At 43.1% G+C, this 23,660-nt stretch overlaps 3 protein-coding genes across 6 annotated transcripts; 2 read left to right on the top strand and 1 right to left on the bottom strand.

Annotated features, from left to right (window-relative positions):
* Positions 1-399: 399 nt before the first annotated feature.
* LOC112882854 (alpha-L-arabinofuranosidase 1-like) lies at positions 400-6,262 on the top strand. Of its 3 annotated transcripts, none has more exons than XM_025948017.1 (18): positions 400-701; positions 1,075-1,245; positions 1,404-1,458; positions 1,686-1,897; positions 2,046-2,167; positions 2,253-2,406; positions 2,608-2,677; positions 2,771-2,916; positions 2,997-3,042; positions 3,121-3,173; positions 3,882-4,026; positions 4,244-4,362; positions 4,446-4,517; positions 4,606-4,709; positions 4,878-4,934; positions 5,123-5,321; positions 5,437-5,580; positions 5,697-6,262. In XM_025948017.1, the coding sequence occupies exons 2-18, from the start codon at positions 1,225-1,227 to the stop codon at positions 5,814-5,816; spliced, it is 1,839 nt and encodes a 612-aa protein (XP_025803802.1). In that variant the 5' UTR covers positions 400-701; positions 1,075-1,224; the 3' UTR covers positions 5,817-6,262. The 3 variants fall into 3 exon arrangements, with proteins under 3 accessions (XP_025803802.1, XP_025803801.1, XP_025803800.1); XM_025948016.1 differs by having other exon boundaries at positions 1,069-1,245; XM_025948015.1 differs by lacking the exon at positions 400-701 and having other exon boundaries at positions 799-1,245.
* A 9-nt stretch (positions 6,263-6,271) lies between these two features.
* Positions 6,272-17,055, top strand: LOC112882855 (CBL-interacting protein kinase 3-like). 2 transcript variants are annotated; one of them, XM_025948020.1, is made up of 15 exons: positions 6,272-6,834; positions 13,682-13,917; positions 14,049-14,111; positions 14,237-14,308; positions 14,481-14,588; positions 14,688-14,768; positions 14,879-14,932; positions 15,017-15,142; positions 15,237-15,326; positions 15,546-15,668; positions 15,766-15,876; positions 16,021-16,134; positions 16,315-16,371; positions 16,457-16,531; positions 16,617-17,055. In XM_025948020.1, exons 2-15 carry the CDS (start codon positions 13,729-13,731, stop codon positions 16,698-16,700), a joined length of 1,347 nt encoding a protein of 448 aa, XP_025803805.1. In that variant the 5' UTR covers positions 6,272-6,834; positions 13,682-13,728; the 3' UTR covers positions 16,701-17,055. The 2 variants fall into 2 exon arrangements, with proteins under 2 accessions (XP_025803805.1, XP_025803804.1); XM_025948019.1 differs by lacking the exon at positions 6,272-6,834 and adding an exon at positions 12,094-13,139.
* Positions 17,008-22,620, bottom strand: LOC112881367 (esterase CG5412-like). The gene is made up of 8 exons (XM_025946025.1): positions 22,412-22,620; positions 21,023-21,393; positions 19,414-19,557; positions 19,235-19,327; positions 18,933-19,031; positions 18,153-18,194; positions 17,545-17,776; positions 17,008-17,404 (listed from the first exon to the last, which is right to left on the bottom strand). The coding sequence occupies exons 1-8, from the start codon at positions 22,485-22,487 to the stop codon at positions 17,250-17,252; spliced, it is 1,212 nt and encodes a 403-aa protein (XP_025801810.1). The 5' UTR covers positions 22,488-22,620; the 3' UTR covers positions 17,008-17,249.
* Positions 22,621-23,660: the final 1,040 nt, after the last annotated feature.

The raw sequence follows: 23,660 nt of genomic DNA, 5'->3' as shown, positions 1-23,660 counted from the left end.
GACGCCGGTCAATTCTTGCCTTCATTATTTTAAAGATGGCTTTGGTCTGACTCTTGATCGGATAGCACGAAAAATTCGACAATGCACCGTCCACGTATTAGGAGCAGCTTTGTTCAGTCAGCGTCGCAGGATTCAGCCGTGCACGCAAACTCGTCCGCCTTTTTCAATTCATTGTTGACGAGACTGCCACAATACCTCAACACAATTGTTGAGAGGAGAATTGAGTGCAGAACTCGTAATTCCCCTGCATCAGCATCGATTTTCCTATTTATTTTTTATATATATATAGAAAAGATGGCGTTTGACTGTGCTAGCCGTGATCCAGATGGTCACTTTAATTTGTGATAAGCAGATTGGATTTCATATTAAACTGTCATGGTCAGGGAGACTCTCAATTAGAAGCACTAGGCAGCTTCATGAAGAGAGAGATTAGTAGAAGCGAAGCAACCCGGCAGCAGCAGTTGTTGAATCTGTCATCTGTGGCAGTGCCACCACCAACCCGAGTCGTGAAGCGACTGATACTATGCTTCCCCGTTCGATTGCAATCCCGCTTACGCCGCGGCGGGGCGGCTGCCATCTCCACCCCCGCCGCGACGCCGCCTGCCCGCTCGATAGCGACCTCCATGCGAGGGGCGGCGGAGCCCTAGATACATCGTGGCCGACCCCCACTGGCGCCACCACCTCCCGTCCGGACGACACTGGTGAGCCGCCGCAACCCTAGTGGGGAAAAATTGCAGCTTTGCTTCCCCGCGACATTGGCCACCCTAGATTCTTTTCCTTTTTGTTTATATTCATGCGATTCATCGAGGAATTGATAAATGATGGCACATGGTTGCTTCCCCGCGATGTAGTGCGGCAGTGAACGGAGAAGTAAGCTTCAAACAGAATGCTGGCGTCCCTGTCCGTTCCTATCCTCCTTTCCCATCATCATCATCTTATTGGCTAGCTTTGCTTCCACTCGTGCAACTCCTTATTGCACAAATTGCTAGTTCCTTAACATTATATATATAGAATGTCCCTTTGCGTTTTGAGCTGTGAATTCACTCACTGAGAATAATGGGCGTGCAGAGACAGATAGCCCGTGCTGCTTCATTGCTTTATGCACTGGCTGTAGTGTGTGCCCTGTGCTGGGCATTGTCTGCTCGGTATGTGGACGGCCAGAGCCAAACTGGGCAGCTGAGAGTGGATGCCTCGCCGCAGAATGCTAGGAAGATCCCTGATAAGATGTTCGGTATCTTTTTTGAGGTGAGAGTCAGGCTACAATCGTAGTATCAATTAGCAGAATCATTAGTTCATCTGATGTGACATCAACAATAGAAATTCTGAATCCAAAAAATGGAAGGAATTTTATGGTTTTTTCTGCTCTGATGGTAATCTGAGTAAGTTTCTGGTTCGACCTGTAGGAGATCAACCATGCTGGAGCTGGTGGGTTGTGGGCAGAGCTTGTAAGCAACAGAGGTAATGAAAAGCAGACACTTACTTTTACACCTGTATCTGATATTGGTTGTGTTTACCGCCTTGTTACAGAGGCCGGAACTTTATATTTAATAAAGCTTCCTTCATCTAAAAAAAACCTGCATCTGATAAGGTTAATGTCAGGATTGTATTGATGCATGACGTGTCCATTTTCCACTTCTCCTTTTGTTTTGTTTAATTTGTGTAGGCTCTCACAAAGTTGTTTCCAGGTTTCGAGGCTGGTGGCCCTAATACGCCTTCCAATATCGATCCATGGTTGATCATTGGGGATGAATCAAGTATCATTGTTGGAACTGATCGGACATCATGTTTTACGCGTAATCCAATTGCACTTCGGATGGAAGTTCTTTGTGATTCTAAAAGAACCAATGCCTGCCCATCCGGAGGTGTTGGAGTCTACAATCCTGGTTACTGGGGAATGGTAGTTCCATTTACTTATGTTTTTGGAAAAATTATGCATACTGAATCTATAAATTTTTCTGGAGCTGGCGTGATATTTATCTTTCCTATGAAATGCTGCAACTATTTTCTACCTTGCCTTGTGTGATGTGTTTCTCTCTCTTCTTCAGAACATTGAAAAAGGGAAGGTTTATAAGGTTAGCATGCATATTAGGTCATCAGATGCGGTGTCCTTGACTGTCTCATTGACAAGTTCTGATGGTCGACAAAAACTCGCTGCTCATACCATCACGTAATGTATTGTGCTGTTAACACTAGCATGAATGGATGCATACATTTTTATGTAAGACTTACATTATTTTTCACTGCACTTTCAGAGGTATCAAGAAATCCTTTGCAAAATGGACAAAGATAGAATTCAATTTGAAGTCCAGGCAAAATAATACCAACTCCAGGCTTCAACTTACAACCAGCAAGAGCGGGGTGATTTGGCTTGATCAAGTGTCAGTCATGCCATTGGACACTTACATGGTATCCTACTGTATCCATTACTTCTTTTATATTCTTTATTTTCTAGTGCGAACTTACTTCTTAGTGGTTGGTGTAACATATTTGTTAATCTATTTCAACTGGCCCAGTTACATAAGGTTATAACTTATAAGCAATGCTTATTTTCCTCCAACTTAGAGGCCCATGGATTGTTTGATCTTTATTCATTAAATTTTATCTTAGGGACATGGTTTTCGGAAAGATCTTTCTTTGATGTTGGCCAATCTCAAGCCTCAGTTTCTCAAATTTCCAGGTTTATATCTTTGATTTTTCTTATGCTAGTCTAAGGTCAAGTTAAACACTGAACATGCACTTATGGTGATGACATATATCTTACATGGTTCAGGTGGTAACTATGCCATGGGAAATTACCTACGAAATGCATTTCGGTGGAGTGAAACTGTGGGACCATGGGAGGAAAGACCTGGTCACTTCAATGATGCCTGGGGATACTGGACTGATGATGGACTTGGATTTTTTGAGTTCCTTCAGGTAGTTATACATGTAATTTGACTTTGAACCTAAGATATCTAATCTAAATATACTTGATATCAATCGTTTCTGTACTGTAGTTGGCTGAAGACCTCGGTGCTTCACCAGTTTGGGTGGTAAATGATGGTAATTTCAGTCCCTGAAGATATTTGAGGTCTAGCTAATCACTTGATTTATGATTTGAAATTCTTTCCAACAATCCAGGAGCAAGCCTTAATGAAGAAGTTTCTACTGCAACAATTGCATCATTGGTTAAGGTATTTGCTCACATATTGTATGGTCAATTTTTCCTTTGATAAAGAATGGAATATGACTGAGTTAACTACTGCAGGAAAAACCTTGGTTTCTATTTCTTTAATTAATTTTCTAGACAAAAAAATGTGTTAGTTTAGCTGGACAGTTAAATCATACGGCCTATTTCTCTTTTGTTAACTGAAGTTGAAGAAATCATGAAAGTATTGCGAGTGGACAATTTTCGCTGATGGTGAACTACAAAGGACATCTTGACATGTCCAATCTGTTATGCAGATGGCAACATGATCTTGTTCAACAAGTGATTATTGCTATGTGAACACAAGAAAACAATAATTAGTATAAGAAACACAGTTCACAACTCATGAGCTTACTCTTATTTTTGTCTCAATATTTTGATGGGGACATGTGAGTTGGGCAATTGCTTCTCTAAGCTTTCAATAAAAGCTGGGCCGGCTGCCTTTGATAAAAAAATGTGAGGTGGGCAAGTAGTTTTGTTTTAGTTGAACAAGCAGTGAGTTTACTGTTGTTTTCGTCTATTCCATAATTCACTCTGATCTGATGCCTGTAATAACTGGGTTTGGACTTCAGTTCCAAACTCACTGAATTCATCGGTACTGCCTGATCCAAGTTGACTAAATTTCTTGTGTCTTTTCTTTTATCACCTTCTCATTGCTGCTTTCTGCATTTTGTTTATGCGTTGACTATTTCAGGATGTTGTTGATGGCATCGAGTTTGCCAGGGGAGGACCCAAAACACCTTGGGGTTCAGTTCGTGCAGCAATGGGACATCCAGAACCTTTTAAGCTTGACTATGTTTCAATAGGAAATCAAGAATGCTGGATGCTCTACTACAGAGGTTTGTCATTCAGCTATATACCCACTTGCATCACATGAACTCACGTGATTTGGCATGTTGGTACATCAGTGCTTTTTCTGCATATCGGTTCTGAACAGCATAGGTTCTACTTTTCAGTCGTCATATTTTGATATGTAAGAATATAGTTCAGTGTGCCTTTTATGTTCAGTTATGCATAAAGAAGAAGGCTCATGCTCTTTTGTTTTTCGTTTGATAGGAAATTACCAAAAGTTTTTTTCTGCAATTAAAGCTGCCTACCCCGAGGTCAACATTATATCAAGTTGTGATAGATCAACTATTTCTCCATCCAACCCTGCTGATCTGTATGATGTTCATGTAATGTCTCTATGCTGTTTCCTTGGTTGCTTGAGCAAAATTTTTACCATGGTTGACAAAAAACATCATCTTTGGGGCTGCAGGTCTACACCTCTTCAAGTAATATGTTTTCCAGAACTAGTATGTTTGACAACACAGCTCGTAGTGCACCCAAGGTTTATTCTGATGCTCTCTGTATATTGCAGTGTTTTATGTCAAAACCTAACACATAAGAAATGATGGGGAAATACTCTGACTCTTCAGGCAATTGTTAGTGAGTATGCTGTGACTGGGAGTGATGCTGGCAAAGGAACACTGGTAGCAGCACTAGCAGAAGCTGCATTTCTCATTGGATTGGAAAGGAACAGGTTAGCTTTACTCTTTCTTCTTAATTGCAGAGTTGTCCCATACAACCAATTCTCAGATTCGCATTGCTTGTGGCAACAGAATTTAAAGCGTGATACTAAATTTTTTATTAGAAAAGGATATTGAAACCTAAAAAAAAATTTCTATCTTTTTTTTTTTTGCTATTGCAGTGATGTGGTTGAGATGTCGAGCTGTGCACCCCTATTTGTAAATGACAATGATCGCAGGTACAGACTCAGCACCTTAAGAGAAACATGTTATAGTTTGAAGTCTCCCTTTCTCCTTGCACAGATTTTGAAGATAAATTGGCATTCTGTTAATCAGTTCCAGAATCTGACTTTCACAATGATTTCATTCTACCATGTACTTGAATAACCCACATGGTTTTCTTTACAACAAAAATATGTGAAATTAGGTGGAGCCCAGGCGCCATCGTCTTCAACTCGTGGCAGCACTATGGATGCCCAAACTATTGGATGCTACACTTCTTCAAGGATTCGAGTGGCGCTGCCCTTCACCCTACAACCATTCAGATCTCCGACTACGATCAGCTGGTTGCATCTGCCATCACTTTGCAGAATGCTAAAGACAAAAGCAGTTACCTCAGAATAAAGGTAATCGCCAGCGTCCAATTTCCATGTTTCAACAATCAGAAAAGTAGCAAATATGAAATAAAGGAAAAACAAGAATGAGGAAGCAAACATATTAGCAATTGAAATTTTGTTGCAGGTGGTAAATTTCGGCAACAGAGCTGTGGATCTCAACATGTCTGTGGTAGGGCTGGCAAACGGCATCAAGAATTCTGGATCGAAACAGACGGTTCTAACATCCAGCAGTCCACTTGATGAGAACTCCTTCCAGCAGCCGGAGAAGGTCGGTCGGTTTATTGAATGAGTCGTCGAGAAGTGATGCAGGTTATGGTTTATAGCTGTGGAGCTAGTAGAGCCTAGCAAACTAAGGAGACATGTTTGGTGAATCAAACTCTGCAGGTGGTGCCGGTGTCGAGCCCGTCGGCAAACGTGAAGCCGCAGATGGGGGTGTCCGTGAGGCCGTACTCCCTCACCTCGTTTGACCTGCTGCTGGAGGCGAGCAAGCATGCCAGCATCTGAAGAAGCAGCTGCGGCGGCCAACCCAACGATGAGGAAAGACTGTATTGTATTGCCAGTCGCCGTAGTTGTTAGAGACGTACGTAGCGGTGATGTCCTAATTAAGCATGTGCTTTGCCTAAGGCTGATGTTTAAGATGCCTGTGACTCCAGGCTTACCGCAACTCCTAGGATCTTATTGGCAAGGAGAACAAGCTCCGGTATAGTCTTGCTGGTTAGGATACTCGGCTCTCACCCGAGAGACCCGGGTTCGAATCCGGGAACAGAATGAATGTGTTTTTTTTTTTCCATTTTTGCAGCTCCTCTCTGCTGTCTCCTTTGGGACGCAGCTGTCGGCTCCTCCTATCCGGCCCATAGCGGCCCATTTCATCGACTAGCCTGTTAGGCCCAAATGTAAACGGGCGTTAGCTGTTGAACAGCTTGTATAAAGGCGGTGAACTGTCAATCTCTCTCGAACTCCCCTGTTCTTCTTCCCCAAACCTTCCAATTTCCTATCTGATTTACCCTTCCTCTCAAATTCCCGAGCAAGTTCATAACAATCGGTATCCAGAGCCTCTACCACCATATATCCCCTAATTTTTCCCCCATTCGCTAGATTTTGGGCGCTCTGGCTCCCGCGCGCAAGCCTACGAAAGTTCAACTCCAAATGGCCAACTCCATTGATGATCTCTCATCATGCAGCAGATCCTCGACAAGGTCACCGGCATCGAGGCGTGGAAGTCGTCGGCCACGGATTCCATGGACGCGCTGCTCTCCAAGGCGGAGGACACGGCTTCCCGTCTGCATCGACTCGAGGCGGCGCCTCGCCCACCACCACCACCACTGCCGCCATCGCCGCGTCAACCACCTCTCCGCCTCCCCCCCATCGTGGGTCGATCCATTCGACCTGAACTTGGCTCCACCAGTGGGGTCGCGCTCACCTGCGACAGCGACGGAGCGGCCCAGCGGGCACCACGTCGCCACCAGCAACCGGGATGTTGGCGGCGGGATCCTTGGATCTCCCCCGCCACGCCCGGTCACGGGTATGTCACATAATCCTTCCTCGCGACCTCCTGATTCCTTCCCTGATATGAGGCAAACCCCTGTTCGCACTAGTCCCTTGCCTAACTAGAGTTCCCTAAGTTTGATGGTGAGAACCCCCGTATGTGGAAGGATAGGTGTGAGTCATACTTTGAGGTCTATAATGTCAGTGACGCGCTGAAACCCCGTTTTGCGGCCCTAAATTTTGTTGGTCCTGCTGCAACCTGGTTGCAAACCCTTGAACTTAGAGGTCATGTGCAGAGTTGGGAAGCCCTCCACACCGCTGTGTGTGCCCGTTTTGATCGCGATCAGTATCAGCTGCACATGAAACAGCTAGATAATCTAAAGCAAACTGGGTCCGCCACTGACTACTACACAAAGTTTGAGCAATTGGCCCACTGTATTCTCCTGTACAACAATGCTTATGATGATGTCTATTTTGTTACTCGCTTTTTGGGAGGCCTCAAAGAAGAAATTAGAGCTCCTATTGCTTTACACCGTCCCGACAACATGGATACTGCGAATGCTTTGGCATTGTTACAGGAAGAAGAAGTGGAGGCTGCACGTCGCAAGCCTACTGTCAAGACCGAGCACAAGGATTTCAGCAAATCTGGTAGCTGGGGATTCTCTACCAGTGAGAAGACTAAAGCCTCTTACAAGCAAGAAGATAGTAAAGCTGGAGACAAATCAGCCTCTCATGAGAAATGGGCTGCACTTAAAGCCTATCGCAAAGCTCATAATCTGTGCTATATATGTGGTGAGAAGTGGACTGGGCATAATCATAAGTGCCCTGATCAAGTCCCTTTGCATATGATTCAGGAGCTGCTGGAGATGTTTCAGCTGGAGGACTGTTCTGATTGTGATGGGGAACCATATGATTCTGCTGATGAAATCATAATGGCACTCAAAGCAGATCAGTCTGGCTCGGTCATCAAGAAGAAAAGGCGCACTATGAGATTCAGAGGCTTTATCGGCAAGTAGGAAATTCTTATTCTGCTGGATTCAGGCAGTGTGGGTACTTTTGTGAGTGACACTGTGGCATCTTCCCTGAATTTGCAAACTGAACAGTGTGAGAAGTTGCAATTCACCACAGCTGATGGCAGTCGCATGCAGTCTGACAGAAGAGTATCTCAACTACAGTGGTTCATTCAGGGCAGTACTTTCTCATACAATGCTAGAGTGTTACCTCTAAAATGCTTTGATATGATCTTGGGAGTTGACTGGTTAGAAGATCACAGCCCTACTTGGATTCACTGGAAAAAGAAAATTATGAGGTTTCCTCATCAGGGCAGAAGAATTCAGTTGGCTGGCATCAGGGATTCTCAACAACCTTGTACTTACATCAGTCCCAAGAAGCTCAAGGGGTTACTTAAGAGGAATGCTACTACCCACATTGTGCTTGATCAACCTGTGCCTGAAACTCATGCCCCCCAATTACAGTCCCTATGTGTTTTGTCCCTTCCTGAGGATCTTCCTACTGATGTTCAGAAGCTCCTTCAGAAGTATGAGTCCTTACTTAAGGAACCTACTACTTTGCCTCCAGCGAGAGATTGTGACCACTCAGCATCCTAACAAATTCTGGATGTCCACTTATTTCGATGATTCTCGTTGACTCAGATGGAATTTTGATGTGGGACCGGTCCCATTAGAAGCTCTATGAAATTCTTTTTCCATCCATATAAACGTCCAAAATGAACTCCGTATGCAACCTGAGCGTCGTTTTTGTGCATGCGGCTTCTGGACTCCGAGGTGGACTCAAATTTGAGTTGTTTTGGACCTCCACTTTGGCGACTCGAACTGAATTTGCCTTGGGCCTCCTTCTTTACTTGGACACCCTTGCTGGACTCCTTTTCCATGCGATGCGCCAATCATGGTTATATACATGGGTGTCATATCCTCATCATCCTCCCCTTCTTGATGAAAAGCCATCCTCGGCGTTGAGTGTGCTCTAAAATGATCTTGCCCAACACAAAAGAGAATGGGGTTGCGAAAATAAAGGGAACCGAAATAATTGTTAGGAGGAATCTGACCATGTTTCCAATTTTCTAGTGTGTCATCTCACACAAAAATTTCAGCAAGCATGTAGGCTCCTGGATTGGAATGCACACGATGGCCGCCAACACTATTCTACAAAAGATTAGTACAATCCGGAGATAGATTTCTTTAAAATAAAACTGGAGGAACATGGGATGACAATTTTAGAAGTATGGCAGCCCTCTAGTCGATCACAATTTTGCACAACAAAAGGAGACTTCAGATTTCCACAAATGTAGACTCAATGTATCGTATATTATCCTGTGTTGTTATATTTGCCAATAGCATGATATGTGTGTCTAGAAAACTATAGCAAATCAGCATATCGAACAAGTCTATCTTTCAAATAATTTAGATTACAGAAAACTTCAAATTCAATGTAACGAAGACAACAGTTTGAGCTTATCATTTGCGTTAGCAATATGAATAACATATTTAATTTCAGTGCGTGTGGTTTTAAAACATGTATAGCAGAAGTATTATCACATAGATCATCTTTATCATAAGAAATATGAGCAAGTCATCCTGTGACAAAGGGAGAAGGGTTCCACTAGGAGTTAGGTTGGGGGCGGCGACTTCACGTAACTGCTAACTGACGCCTGCCTACCTACCTAGCAGCAGGCACCTGCCAGGAAGCTTCCTGCCCTGCTCTCCAGTTCGCGCATGCTCGCATGGCATGCAGTTGCAGGCCATCTGGCATTCCGGCGGCCTGTTTCATTCTTCCCGTTGCATTGTTGGCTTGACTTGATAATGGCTTTGGCTTGAAGGAAGGAAGGAAGGAAGGAAGAAAGAAAGAAAAGAAGAAAGGATCATCCATCCATCCATCCATCTCCTCTGCAGCCCTGTACAGTACTGTTGTATATACGCGTCAGTTACGCGTGCGTGCTCACATGACATGCACATCTCTTGTGTTGAGTATTTGGTTTTTCACAGCCAGACCAGAATGCTACAGCTAGCCATCTATCCCATTGAATCAGCTAGCTGTAAGGTACTGGACGCGTTTCCAGCAGCAGTCGTTGGGTGTAGTCTAGCTTGTTGTTGACATTGGACATGGATGATAAGATGATCGAATTCCCATTCCCATTCCCATCCATCGCTAACAAATCAACCATGTCAATGCCTAGCTTGGGCATGTTAATCACCTCCACCACCCGCCCAGCCCACATAATGACATAAGCAACAACAACCTGGTCGTCCAAGACAGATTAAAAGTACCCGTCATCAATACAAAAGGAGGCCGTGAACCGTGTGTCTAGTGCGTAGGCACTTGGCACCAGGCCCTGCTTAATCGTGAAACGAACATATTGCCTAAAGAGCCAGAGTATTTCCCCATCATTTCGATGTGTTAAGTTTTGACATAAAACACAGCAATATACAGAGAGCCCAGAATAAACCTTGGGCGCACTACGTGGTGTGTTGTCAAACATACTAGTTCTGGAAAACATATTACCCGAAGAGGTGTCAAAAGATGACGTTTTTTGTCAACCACGGTAAAAAGTTTGCTCAAGCAACCAAGGAAATAGCATAGAGACATTACATGAACATCATACAGATCACGTGAGTTCATGTGTAATGCAAGTGGGCATGTAGCTGAATGACAAACCTCTGTAGTAGAGCATCCAGCATTCTTGATTTCCTATTGAAACATAGTCAAGCTTAAAAGGTTCTGGATGTCCCATTGCTGCACGAACTGAGCCCCAAGGTGTTTTGGGTCCTCCCCTGGCAAACTCGATGCCATCAACAACATCCTGAAATTGGTCAACGCATAAACAAAATGCAGAAAGCAGCAATGAGAAGGTGGATAAAAGAAGAGTAGAAGACAAGAAACTTAGTCCACTTGGATCAGGCAGTACCGATGAATTCAGTGAGTTTGGAACTGAAGTCCGAAGCCAGTTATTACAGGCATCAGATCAGAGTGAATTATGGAATAGACGAAAACAACAGTAGACTCACTGCTTGTTCAACTAAAAGAACACTACTTGCCCACCTCACATTTTTCGATCAAAGGCTACCAGCCCAGCTTTATTGAAAGCTTAGGGAAGCACTTGCCCACCTAACTGTCCCCATCAAAACATCGATACAAAAATAACAGTAAGCTCACGAGTTGTGAACTGTGTTTCTATATACTAATTATTGTTTTCTTGTGTTCACATAGCAATAGTCACTTCTTGAACAAGATCATGTTGCCATCTGCATAACAGATTGGACATGTTAAGATGTCCTTGTAGTTCACCATCAGCGAAAATTGTCCACTCGCAATGCTTTCATGATTTCTCAACTTCAGTTAACGAAAGAGAAATAGCTCATATGATTTTAACTGTCCAGCTAAACTAACACATTTTTTTGTCTAGAAAATTAATTAAAGAAATAGAAACCAAGGTTTTTCCTGCAGTAGTTAACTCAGTCATATTCCATTCTTTATCAAAGGAAGATTTGACCATACAATATGTGAGCAAATACCTTAACCAATGATGCAATTGTTGCAGTAGAAACTTCTTCATTAAGGCTTGCTCCTGAATTGTTGGAAAGAATTTCATATCATAAATCAAGTGATTAGCTAGACCTCAAATATCTTCAGGGACTGAAATTACCATCGTTTACCACCCAAACTGGTGAAACACCGAGGTCTTCAGCCAACCACAGTACAGAAACATCAATATTAAGTATATTTAGATTAGATATCTTAGGTTCAAAGTCAAATTACATGTATAACTACTTGAAGGAATTCAAAAAATCCAAGTCCATCAAATATTTATACTTGAATTAAAGAGAACTGGAGGTGCACCTAAGGATCACCAATTTACATTTCTATATTCTAATTAAACATGTGCTTTGCCTAAGGCTGATGTTTAAGATACCAGTGATTCCATGGTTATTGTGTTGTGCAAGGTTTATGCAGTGCCTGCTTCTACTAATAGAAAAGATCTTATTGGCAAGTAGAACAAGCTCCGTTGTAGTCTAGCTGGTTAGGATAGTCGGCTCTCACCCGAGAGTCCCGGCAACGGAATGGTTGTTTCTTTTTCCATTTTTGCAGCTCCTCTCTGCTGTCTCCTTTGGGACGCTGCCTCCTGCCTGCCTCCCTAGGGAGTAGGAGTAGACAGTAGAGGGCTAGAGGCAAATGGAGGCGCGCACGCGCGCGCGCGCACACACACACAGAGAGAGAGAGAGAGAGAGAGAGAGAGAGAGAGAGAGAGAGAGAGAGAGAGAGAGAGAGAGAGAGAGAGAGAGAGAGAGAGAGAGAGAGAGAGAGAGGAGACTAGCAGGGAGACACCGGTGACAAGGGGCAATGGTGCGTGTCCGCTGCGCTCTGCTTGGTCGCCGTGACGTAGCGCGAATGCAAGTGTGTGTCCAAGCCTCCAAGGCAAGGCCGTTACGTTGGGGGCGGCGACCTCACGTAAACTGCCAATTGACGCCTGCCTAGTACCTACCTAGCAGCAGGCACCTGCCAGGAAGCTTCCTGCCCTGCTCTCCAGGTCGTCGCATGGCATGCAGTTGCAGGCCATCTGGCATTCTGGCGGCCTGTTTCATTCTTTCCGTTGCATTGCATTGTTGACTTGACTTGATAATGGCTTTGGCTTGAAGAAAGAAAGGAAGGAAGGAAGGACGAAAGGATCATCTATCCATCCATCCATCCATCTCCTGTACAGTACTGTATATACGCGTCAGTTACGCATGCGTGCTCACATGACACATCCCTTGTGTTGAACCAGCTAGCTGTAATGTACTGTACGCGTCAGTCTAGCTTGTTGTTGACATTGGACATGGATGATGAGATGATCCAATTTTCATTCCCATCCATGGCATGGTATAGTAAGCAGCAACAACCTGGTCCAGGACAGATTAAAGATAACTACCCATCATCATCAATAAAAAAAGAGACCGTGAACCGTGTGTCTAGTGCGTAGCGTAGGCACCAGGCAGCAGGGGGCGCCCCGCCCACAGAGAGACACAGAAACCTGGGTGCCTTGCTTGAAGAGAAAGATGAAACGGTTTGTCAATTTCAACAATCACAAGCAGTCTCGAATTATAGTAGATTAAAAGCTGCTTTCTCTTGTGTCTTCTCTCGTCCTGTTGCTATTTCCAACCTCTGCCTCTCTCGTCCCTTTCCTCTGCCTCTTCTTCACATTCTTCACATCTCTCTCTCTCTCTCTCTCTCTCTCTCTCAACCCAAATCCGCCTCCCTCCTCTCTCTCTCTCTCTCTCTCTCTCTCTCTCTCTTCTGGCGCTCGGGATGTTCATGTCCTGACCACGCCGCTCTACGCACTTCTTCAAGGTACACTGCACTTGAGCATTCCGTTTTTTCTTCGATTCTTCCGCTTGGCTCAAAATCTATCAGTCCAGCTTTGCCGTTCGCATTTGGGCTGCTCGTCTCCTTCCCTCACAACTTTTGGATCAGGCTGTGAGGCAGGCATGACTTGTTTGTATGCGCGTTAGCTGCGCCTTGATCCCCGCTTTTCTCTCGTTTTGCCCCCTTTCCTACTGTTGCTGCACAATTGTAGCTAATCTGCCGTCGTGCTTGGTCTTGTATCGCTTCCGAGATTCAAACAAGATGCCGGGAAATGACTCCAATCACAAATGCCTCACATTTCTCTGAAATTTCAGGCCTTTTTAAAAAAAAATCCTGCCTTTGGCTGAACGAAATCTCAGGTCTCAATGGCCTGGGTTTTACTACGGAACAAGTGAATGCCGAGATCCAGTTCATTGAATTCCTTTCTGACACACGCGCATTGCCCATCTAGTGATCTGCTTCTAGTTTCGGTTTATTGATTCGCTTTGCTTTTGGAGCCTGAATGTTTGTTTTCCCTGCACCACCAGGTCTCTGACAATTGGTTTCAAGGCGATTAGGAAGACAGTCTTGGAGCATGTATAGGGCCAAGAGAGCTGCTTCACTTAAAGTGAAGCGCTGCGTTGGCAACTATGAGCTTGGCCGCACAATTGGGGAAGGAACATTTGCAAAGGTCCGGATTGCAAAGAACATGGAAACTGGGGATCATGTAGCTATCAAGATCATTGGCAAAGCAAAGGTTCAGAAGCACAAATTGGTTGAACAGGTGGGGATTAAAACTGTGTGCTACTCTCCTTGATTTTCACTGTGCATGAAAAGTTTCCTCAATCTTTCCTTTTTGTTTGTCATATCTACTCAAAAGATAAATTATTGATGCCACTCTAAACTATATGCCAGATTAAGCGGGAAATTTGCACGATGAAATTAATACAGCATCCCAATGTTGTCCGACTGTATGAGGTGAACCCTAAACTCCAAATATACAAATAATTTTTCGCTATTACATTGCCTGCGATTGAAATATGCACATCCAGATCTACAGTTCATAACCCATTTGGATTTTTTTCCCTTTTTTCTTATAACAGGTGATGGGAAGTAAAACGAGGATTTACATTGTTCTGGAATTTGTTATGGGCGGAGAGCTCCATGATATCGTAGTAAGTACATACTATTACATTTTTTGTCGTGTAATTTATGTAGCACCCTATCTGCTTGTCTGGCCTAATATTTACATATACAAATATTGGACATATCCCTGCTTTATATAGCACCGTAGTTGTTTTTCTTTGCACGGCAGCTTGGTAATTTGTTGTCCGAATTCACAATCAGGCCACAAGTGGAAGATTGAAGGAGGATGAAGCACGCAGATACTTTCAGCAGCTGATAAATGCAGTAGATTATTGCCATAGTAGGGGTGTATACCACAGAGACTTGAAGGTGTAGTATTGCGCCTTGATTCTGCGCTTTGTATGTGTCATCAGATATGATCTAGCAAAATAGTATGAAATTGACACACTGATGCTTCTCGTGTGCCAGCTAGAGAACCTGTTGCTTGATATTGCTGGAAACCTCAAAATTTCAGATTTTGGGTTAAGTGCTATATCTGACCAAGTGAAGGTACAATCAGACAACAATCTGAAAGATTACAGAAGTTATTGCAGTTTTGTTGCGTTTCACTGCATTTCGCTAATTTCACCACAATTCTTGAACTATTTTAATTGTAATAGAACGATGGACTACTGCATACTACATGTGGAACACCTAACTATGTTGCTCCAGAGGTAATTTGTGTTTTTACAGCTCCTCATCTTTTTGTTTTAACCAGAAATAAGTTTGCCTAACACAAATTGCTATCTGTTATGTAGGTTATTGATGACAAAGGCTATGATGGTGCCCTTGCAGACCTTTGGTCTTGTGGGGTAATCCTGTTTGTGCTGCTTGCAGGACATCTGCCTTTCGAGGATGACAACATTGCATCCCTTTATAAAAAGGTATACACAGATGGAACAACGCCTCGTGCTATGCAAAAAACAACACCTCAAATACTAGCATTTTGGATATTTTTAATTTACTCTCTGTTGACAGATCTCAGGAGCTCAGTTTACATGTCCTTCTTGGTTTTCTGCTGGAGCCAAGAGGCTGGTCACCAGAATTCTGGATCCTAATCCTTCAACTGTAAGTCACTACTGAAATATGAATGTGTAAATAAGAATGATTTTCATGAAGCACAAGTGATGTCCCTGTACTGCATGAGTTTCAATATTAAGTTGCTGAACGTTTTCACGCTTTGAATGGCTTTTCCTCTACAAATATGAAGTACTCTTAGTGTCTTGTAAATGCCTATGTTACTTGCAGATTGCCGTCTTACTTGGTTTTCCATTGTTTTCTTACCAGCGGATTACGGTTCCTCAAGTACAAAAGGATCCATGGTTCAAAAAGGGCTACAAGCCACCTGTTTTCGATGAGAAATTTCAAGCTACTCTAGATGATGTTCATGCTGCTTTTGGAGACTCAGAGGTGAATTAATTGATTGAACCAGCTTGTCACTAGAAAGTACTAAGCCTTTGGTGGTTGAAATATGATGATTAAGTTAATGGTGTTATGCATTTTCCAGGAACTTCTTGTGACAGAGGAAATGGAAGGGCAACCAACCTCGATGAATGCATTTGAATTGATTTCAATGAACAAGGGGCTGAATCTGGAGAATTTCTTTGAATCTGATAAGGTAAGAATATTTTGAGTTGCAGAAGTGTATATCCTGAGTCAATTCAGACCGCCTATATAATGTATTTTACTATACACTTTACCTATAAAACAGTTTGAACTGTGCCATTGTGATGATAAGCTCAATTTTACTAATCTCTGACAGAAGTACAAGCGAGAAACAAGATTTGCATCGGAATGTCCTCCGAAAGAAATCATCAATAGAATAGAAGAAGCTGCTAAGCCACTTGGGTTCGATATCCAAAAGAAAAACTACAAGGTGTGATGGCAATCCTTGCCTCTAATGTTCCTATTGTCACAATATAACTTTCGATTAGTCCTACTGATTTTGAACAAAAATCAGAAATCAATAAATAAAACTATGTTTATGACCCCCTATACCATGAACTGAATCTTCACAAGTCTTCATATCTTTTTTGTCCCCCGCTGTTCTTTCTAGATGCTAATGGAGAACCCAAAAGCAGGAAGAAAAGGAAATCTAAATGTCGCCACTGAGGTAAGGGAGAACACCCAGTGATAAGAAAAACATATGGAAATAAAAGATAATTACTAATTGAGATATTATCTTGTGGCATGTTTAGGTTTTCCAAGTGGCTCCATCCCTGCATGTGGTTGAGCTGAAGAAGGCAAAGGGAGATACACTGGAGTTTCAAAATGTACTGGTCTTTGAAATTCTGTCTGTAGACCCAAGTAGTTGTAATCATCGATTCAGTATACAAACCTCACATCTATCGTTTGCAGTTCTACAGAACTCTGTCCACGGAGCTGAAGGACGTCGTTTGGGTATGCGATGATCAAGGCAAAGACGGAGCCTCCACGCCATGAAGCGGTTGCAGACGTTCAAGCTTACAGAACTTAGTGGGGGGCAAAATGAGAAACTTATTTTCCTTGTACATAGCTCCCCTTGTTACAAAGGAGAAGTTTGATGCGTAATGTACATATAGGCTTCGACTGCAAAGGCAGCTTAAGGTTTTGGATGAATGAAGAGGTAGATGAAGCGTAGATCAGAAGGTTGGTTGTTCTTGTAGTGAAACACTGACATGGTATTCAGCTATTCACATTCATTTGTTCAATTTTCTCCGAAACTTTCTGGGATGATGGAGATGAATGTTTGTTAACTTGCGGAAGTTCAAACAGAAATAGACCGTCGTCATATCTCAATAAAGTTTGCTTACAAGAATACCTTGCGAACGCAAGTACTTGTGCATTACATTGAATGTCTGAACCCACTTGTTTCAGCTGAAACTTCAGAGAATGATGTTATTCTTTAGCAAATGGGATGCACTTATAGATCGCGCGGATTCCATGGATTACTGAGGTTATAGAAAAGTGAGAACGGGTTTCAAACACAACCACATCATCTAGCAAGTATGCTCAAGCAGCAACTTGTTCCACCATGTTGTTTTCTGCAAGTTCAACATCAGTACTCTCATCTGAATCCAAAACCTTGGGAACAGTAACATATTCATTCTTGAGGTCTTCCAGGATGTTTGAGCTCCATTCAGAAAGTTGTTCCACAGATGCATCGACTGCAAAAGAATTAGCATTCTATCAACAAGAAAGTACTATGCAAAATATGATGAGTAGCCGGGTGAAAGCAAGCAGCTTATGCTGATTCAATGGAGGCATGGAAACAAATTAAATAGGAAGATTTGGATAGAGTGCAAACCAAGCCTAGGGACAGTATGGCCTTGGGGATGCCTTATGATAAGAGGGTCATCAAAGGCAGAAGCCAGCTCCTCGGAGGGTATTTTGAGCCAGTCCTTTTCTCCAATAAAATGCACTGATTTCACCTTGATCGGGTCCTTGTAGGCGATAGTGCAGATGCTTGGGTCCCTGAACTTGCTCCCAGATATGGAGACCATAAACTTAATTGGTGGATGATCACTCAGAACCTTGCCCTAAATTGCTCAACTTACTTAGAATCCATATGGTGTCAGAAATTGCATATGGTCAGGCAAAATTCAGTACAAACACCTTCACTGCTTAAGTTTCCACGTTGTAAATGTTACGACATCATTTGATAAAAATGCTATGCCAATTATGACTACTAAAATTCACATTTTTAATATTCTCCCAGAAAAAGGACAAAGTTCAGTATGTAGTAGCCAAAACTCACTCGTACCAAATTTATTCTAAAAAAAATGAGAGCTTCATTTCATATTAAATTCATTAACATTCACAAACACAGTTTGCTTTATCTTGTCCCTTCGTGGTACCTGCCTACCTCTAGAATATAACTCACAAGTTTTAAAGAATTTAAGAGTAGAATTTTACCTGTGATTGGTAGCCAATCAGAAGGGCTGAAAGTGTTGCACCCTAGAAAGATAAATAAACAAATAAGCTGCAAGACTCCACCATATGTTGTTCGAGTAAAAAAAAAGAACTCCACCATACATTCAAAACAAGTTCGAAGACAGCCCCAACATCGTTCAGTAAGTCAGATTTGATTAAAAAATAAAGGTCACAACTCAATCCATTTCTCAGGGCTTTCCTATGCAACTGATGTGACCTCATTGAAGTGCAGGGCCGGATCAGGGCCCGTACTAGGCATGCTGCAGCACAGTTCGGGCCCGTGCTAGGCATGCTGCAGCACAGTTCCTGCTTGAGTTCATCTTAGGTACATATATACAGGTTTTCTACCCAAAGCACTAGAATTTGGCTCAAATTCATCTAATCCAGCACATGCTTGTGAGTTATAGTCCTGTCAGACGTGCACCTTGGGTACCAGGAGATTTAAAAAATTAACTGCAAGACATCAATGGGTTTCCACCTTCCCTCATGCCCACCACCTCATATATAATTGGGGGGGTGGGTTGGTAACGGACTGGGCTGCTCAGTAAGCCATAACTCAATTAAGAAACAGCAGTTCAAAAAGTGTCAGTTCAGTGCATTTTATCCTTTGCTTGGACCTATATTCTAGTTTGTATGCAGATATTATCATACATTAACGATTAACGAATCTCAGGAACTAAATAAACTCAAATTCCACAAAAACATAGGACACTCAATTCTCAGGTGCTCTGTAATAGTTGCTTCATTGGATTTCAGTTTTACCTGGGAGAATCCAAGTAGACCTTCAAAAGGTCCATTTTTCACCATGTAATCACACAGATATGAAATGCATTCATCTAGATTTGTGTATTCAGTGAATTCCTGTGCAGAAAGAAATTCAAACATTGAATTGTTTTGGCTCATAGGAACGGAAAATGGAAGAGAGGTCGTCTCTGGCATGAATAGCTAAGACAGACTAAGTCATGATGATGACCAAACTGTAACTGAAATATAAATCAGGTATCAGAATGCCATGATAACTGCTTATTTCAGTCGTTTCATCTGAAGCAACCTGAAGCACTTACCTTATTGAACTGGAACCACTCAAAGTACGGTGGTGGAAATATGCCCTCTATTTCCGACTTTCCCCCAGCTGGGAAGATGCCATCAGGGAATACCTGAAAACCCAAAAAAAAATTGTTCAAGAACAAAACAAAGAAGAAAGGAAACCGATTAATAAGATCTTTTGAGTCCTGGGCATAACCATTTCAAACTGCTGGAATATAGAAGGGTGCCACTTGCTGATCTGCTTCTTCAAGAAATTCCCACTTGTCCGGAAGCCATGCAGGCACAGTACCTTTGCTTTCTTGCCCTGCTCCATGATAACTCCCCAAGGAGCAGCACAAATTCAGACAACTTCTTGGAACCTTAAATACCGGGGGGCTTGTGGTAGCTGGTACCTACCACTCCAAGGCTGCACGTTGCTATCACCCAACAAAAATTTGGTTGCAACCTACCCGATACCCAACAACACAACAGACAAGACCATATTTGCTTCAGGGCCTGTTTGGATTGAAGGAATTGAAAACATAGGAAAGGAAAAAAACGCAGGAAAGGAATATGAGTGTAGTGGCAAAACAGAGGAATGGAAAACACAGGAACGGGATTGGAGAGAGTGTTTGGAATGCAGGAATTCATGCTACAGGAATTTGTACAAAGACTTGGGATATTAACAAGCTTAGCACACAGTGAACGATTAAATAATACTGGTTCATAATATTAGTGGATCAAATAACAAAAAGCAAATCACAAACAACTGTTACTATGACATGTAGGGCAACCGGTCCATGAGCTCATTCCATCTGCTGGCACACATACCAGCAGCAGGTCGTCCTTATCCATCGACTACCATCCGCAGAACAGCAGCCAATCACTCCGTTGTTTCTTCTTCCTCTTCATCACACCCTTCACAGATCACAGTTGACACAGCAATGGTCGTGGTACAGATACAAGTTGTTATGGATAGCAACGAGGAATTGCCAGGAAGAGATTGGGAGTGGTTGCCGGACGGGCGGAAGCAAGCAGACATTTTTTTCTTTTGAAAAAGAGCAGCAAGCAGACACTCGTCGGTGAAGTTTGAGACAAAGCTCGTGTTCTCCAGGCGATTTCTTTTTTTTCTCCCTAATCCGTCTGGTTCTCTTGTCTCCATTTAATTGGATTGAAACCGATGAAATGCTTCTCTGTCTCGCTCGAGTTGCCTCGGGCTTCCGCGAAACCAGAGCCCAGACTGGATGTTTTATTTCCTGCGTTTTGCGAAAGAAACCAATCCTTTCCTGTGGAATTGATCTGTGTGTTCCTCCATTCCAAACGCTCATGACGTCAGCAAAAACAGAGGAACATTTTCCTTTGAAATTCCTATGAAAAGCCTCCATTCCAAACATGGCCTCAACCAATTTTTGAATTCAGTTCATATTATGCATCTTACACAAAACAGTCTTTTCCTGTGATTCAGAATGATAAACTTGCATTGAAGCACAGTAGCATCTATTAACTGAAAAAAAATACTGATGCAATAGAAAAAGGCGGCCATCCAATGATACTTTGTAGTCAAGCAGAAGTTCATGAAAAAAAAATAACTACATAAGGGAGCAACTGCAACCAGTACACACCAGGCAGGGCGAGCATTACAGGTTCACATAAAACAAGAGATCTGAAAACACACAGGTGGGAAGAACATAGCAGGAACTGCACTGTCCTTTTAGCAACTACAGCTAATAGAATGTTTCACAGCAAGTTGATGAAATAAGAGTTGCATCTTGACTAATATGCAATGCACAATCTTCTCCGCCTTCAGATTATGGTTCGGTGGCTCACTTGGCCATCATGACCTTGACAAACTCCTCATAGTTGATCTGACCATCGCCATCGACATCAGCCTCACGGATCATCTCATCCACCTCCTCATCAGTTAGCTTCTCACCAAGATTTGTCATGACATGGCGGAGCTCAGCGGCGGAGATGAAGCCATTTTGGTCCTTGTCAAACACACGGAAGGCCTCCTTAAGCTCTTCCTCTGAGTCAGTGTCCTTCATCTTGCGAGCCATAAGATTGAGAAATTCTGGAAAATCGATGGTGCCATTGCCATCGGCATCAACCTCATTGATCATGTCCTGGAGCTCAGCCTCTGTAGGATTCTGCCCCAGTGAACGCATGACAGTACCCAGCTCCTTGGTTGTGATGCAACCTGCACAGGGTACCAGCGAACAATGCTGTAATCAGTTCCTGAAGAGTGTACTGTGATCATAATTAGGTAAATAGTGGACTAAAATAGATGCAATGATTCATTATGTGTCAAGTTTGGGGGAGATCCACATGTCAAAAGGGGCTCTAGCAGTCAAAACTTTAGAATGCTATGTGGAAACCAGGGCAATTGCTAAGTGGTTTAATCATTCACTTTTGACAAACTTTTGACAAAACATGAGTACATAACACCAAAAACTTAGCCAATCAGAGTGCTAAACGTACCCTCGTCTAACATAAAGCAGTCCAACTTTATTTTTTGTTTCCAACTGTAGTGAGTTTTAAGGACCATGGAGAATGGAGACAAAGTGTTCAAACAAAAGAAAAAAGGTGACTGGAAACTGGTTGGAGCTATACCGCGTAATTACTTACACAAATTGATTGCATAAATTTTTAAAGTCTCTCCACTCTCAGGTCAACCTGGGGCATATAAAGCCTAAATTGGAGAAAGTGTTGTTATCAAGCTGCTGAACTATCAGGCAACAGCCAGTACGACTGACTCAAGTTAACTTTTCCCCAAAATTTCCAGTCGCTCGCAGGATCTCAAGAGGAGCAAGTAATTTATTAAAGTAAAAGGTCAAAATGCCTCTACGGATACAGGGACGGAATTCAGGCGAATCTAACTCGAAACACGCTGTAAAAAACAGAATTCAAAATGATCCTAGTTAACAGAACACGACGAGATGCCACAGCCAGTGACAAAATGGTCAAGCCAGGAGATAAGCCTTGGGTTTACATCGCCAGTTCTCCACTAGGCATACGGCATACCCGACAGCGACCAGATTGTGGCCCCCCGACTCGGTCAGATCCGGGCCGGATCGGATCCACCCCCGTATAGAGAGACTTAGAGGCAGCAATGCCGCTACGCAAGCCGCTCGCGGGCATCGCGCTTGTAGAACAACTCCACAGACCTCGGATCCGAACTTACGGAGAGAGGGAGGGAGGGAGGGAGGGAATCTTACCATCCCCGTCCTTGTCGAAGAGGCTGAAGGCCTCCTTGAACTCGGCGATCTGGTCGTCGGTGAGCTGATCCGCCATGAGCCCGGTGGTGGGGAGGGATCGAACCGGGGCAACGAGCGCGGGATTAAGGAAGGCAAGGAGTGGGAAGCGATGGACGCGGACGCGACAGTGTGGGTCGGAGGAGGAAGAAAGGCCCGGAGCGTTCAATGGCGTGGCGTCCGCAGGAATTTTCCTACCCCCGATTTATACGCGCTGCCACTAGACGCGGCCGTCACCTTCGGCACATCCAAATCCCCAAACTACCCTCGAGCCATCATTCTTTTCCCCATCATTACAAATCCAATGTTTTTCCCCAACACACCATACGGGTACATACATGGGCGCATGGCAAACGAAAACTGAATTGAACAAAATCAAGTGTGAGACCTACAAAGCTCTTAACAAAAGTTAGGAATGGGATAAATATGGCAAAATTTTAGTTTAATCTAAACTTTAGTTTGACCTTGCATAGCCCTCTAAGTAAATAGCCTCTGGTTTTCTTTTTTAACTCAAGTAGCAATCAAGTCGCTTAAACACTAAACATCAATGTCTTTTTTTGACAAAATACGATAAGTATACAACATTATACATAACACTTAAGAATTTAGCAAATACGTAGCATCCACATCTACATGAGTGTCGTATTTTTTATTGAACATCAAAATTAAGCTTAATGGATATTGTTATACGAGTCCTTTTAAAAAGACAACAAGTCTAAATCTTTTTACAACATTCAAATGGCAGATAAGCTACCCCTGAAAATTATTATCAATGAGACTGCTTGTCTCTCTCTCTCTCTCTCTCTCTCTCTCTCTCAACAAGTCTGTAGTCAATGATAAGAATAGACGCCAGTATTATCATCACTTCGTCAAATGAAGGTGCTAGGAATTGTGCCATATGGGCATTTTAGTAACTTGTCAACTACTCCGTTAAGGCCAGGCCGGTGACTTTTGCTGGACGATGCGAACATGTGGGCCCCTGAAGCTAAGGAATCCGGATAATGGAGGGTTAGTTGGCATTTTTCAAATGAGCGAAATGACACATATAGCCCCCACGCGGTTGGGACGCGGAGTGCCAAAATTTTAATCAAGCATTCCAGTTTGGCAGTTTTCAAAAGGACCCCTCGATTTGTAAAGTTTTCGGACATTGACATGTCTGGTGCTCGTGGGCTTTTAATCTTTCATCAATTTCTGAGATTCGGCCCAACTGGCC

This window comes from Panicum hallii, chromosome 2, assembly GCF_002211085.1.
Source record: "Panicum hallii strain FIL2 chromosome 2, PHallii_v3.1, whole genome shotgun sequence".
Lineage (NCBI taxonomy): Eukaryota > Viridiplantae > Streptophyta > Magnoliopsida > Poales > Poaceae > Panicum > Panicum hallii.
This window is presented reverse-complemented; position numbering and strand designations above follow the sequence as displayed.

Bases quoted from the DNA above. Each gene is read 5' to 3' on its own strand.
- LOC112882854 (XM_025948015.1), top strand. From the start codon at position 1,057: ATGGGCGTGCAGAGACAGATAGCCCGTGCTGCTTCATTGCTTTATGCA. The intron at 1,246-1,403 runs GTGAGAGTCAGG...TTCGACCTGTAG, and splicing joins TGTTCGGTATCTTTTTTGAG to GAGATCAACCATGCTGGAGC. The intron at 2,407-2,607 runs GTATCCTACTGT...ATTTTATCTTAG, and splicing joins TGCCATTGGACACTTACATG to GGACATGGTTTTCGGAAAGA.
- LOC112882855 (XM_025948020.1), top strand. From the start codon at position 13,729: ATGTATAGGGCCAAGAGAGCTGCTTCACTTAAAGTGAAGCGCTGCGTT. The intron at 14,933-15,016 runs GTAATTTGTGTT...TCTGTTATGTAG, and splicing joins CTAACTATGTTGCTCCAGAG to GTTATTGATGACAAAGGCTA. The intron at 16,532-16,616 runs GTACTGGTCTTT...TATCGTTTGCAG, and splicing joins ATACACTGGAGTTTCAAAAT to TTCTACAGAACTCTGTCCAC.
- LOC112881367 (XM_025946025.1), bottom strand. From the start codon at position 22,487: ATGGCGGATCAGCTCACCGACGACCAGATCGCCGAGTTCAAGGAGGCC. The intron at 21,394-22,411 runs GTAAGATTCCCT...TACCCTGTGCAG, and splicing joins CTTCGACAAGGACGGGGATG to GTTGCATCACAACCAAGGAG. The intron at 17,405-17,544 runs GTTTGCACTCTA...ATTCTTTTGCAG, and splicing joins CCATACTGTCCCTAGGCTTG to TCGATGCATCTGTGGAACAA.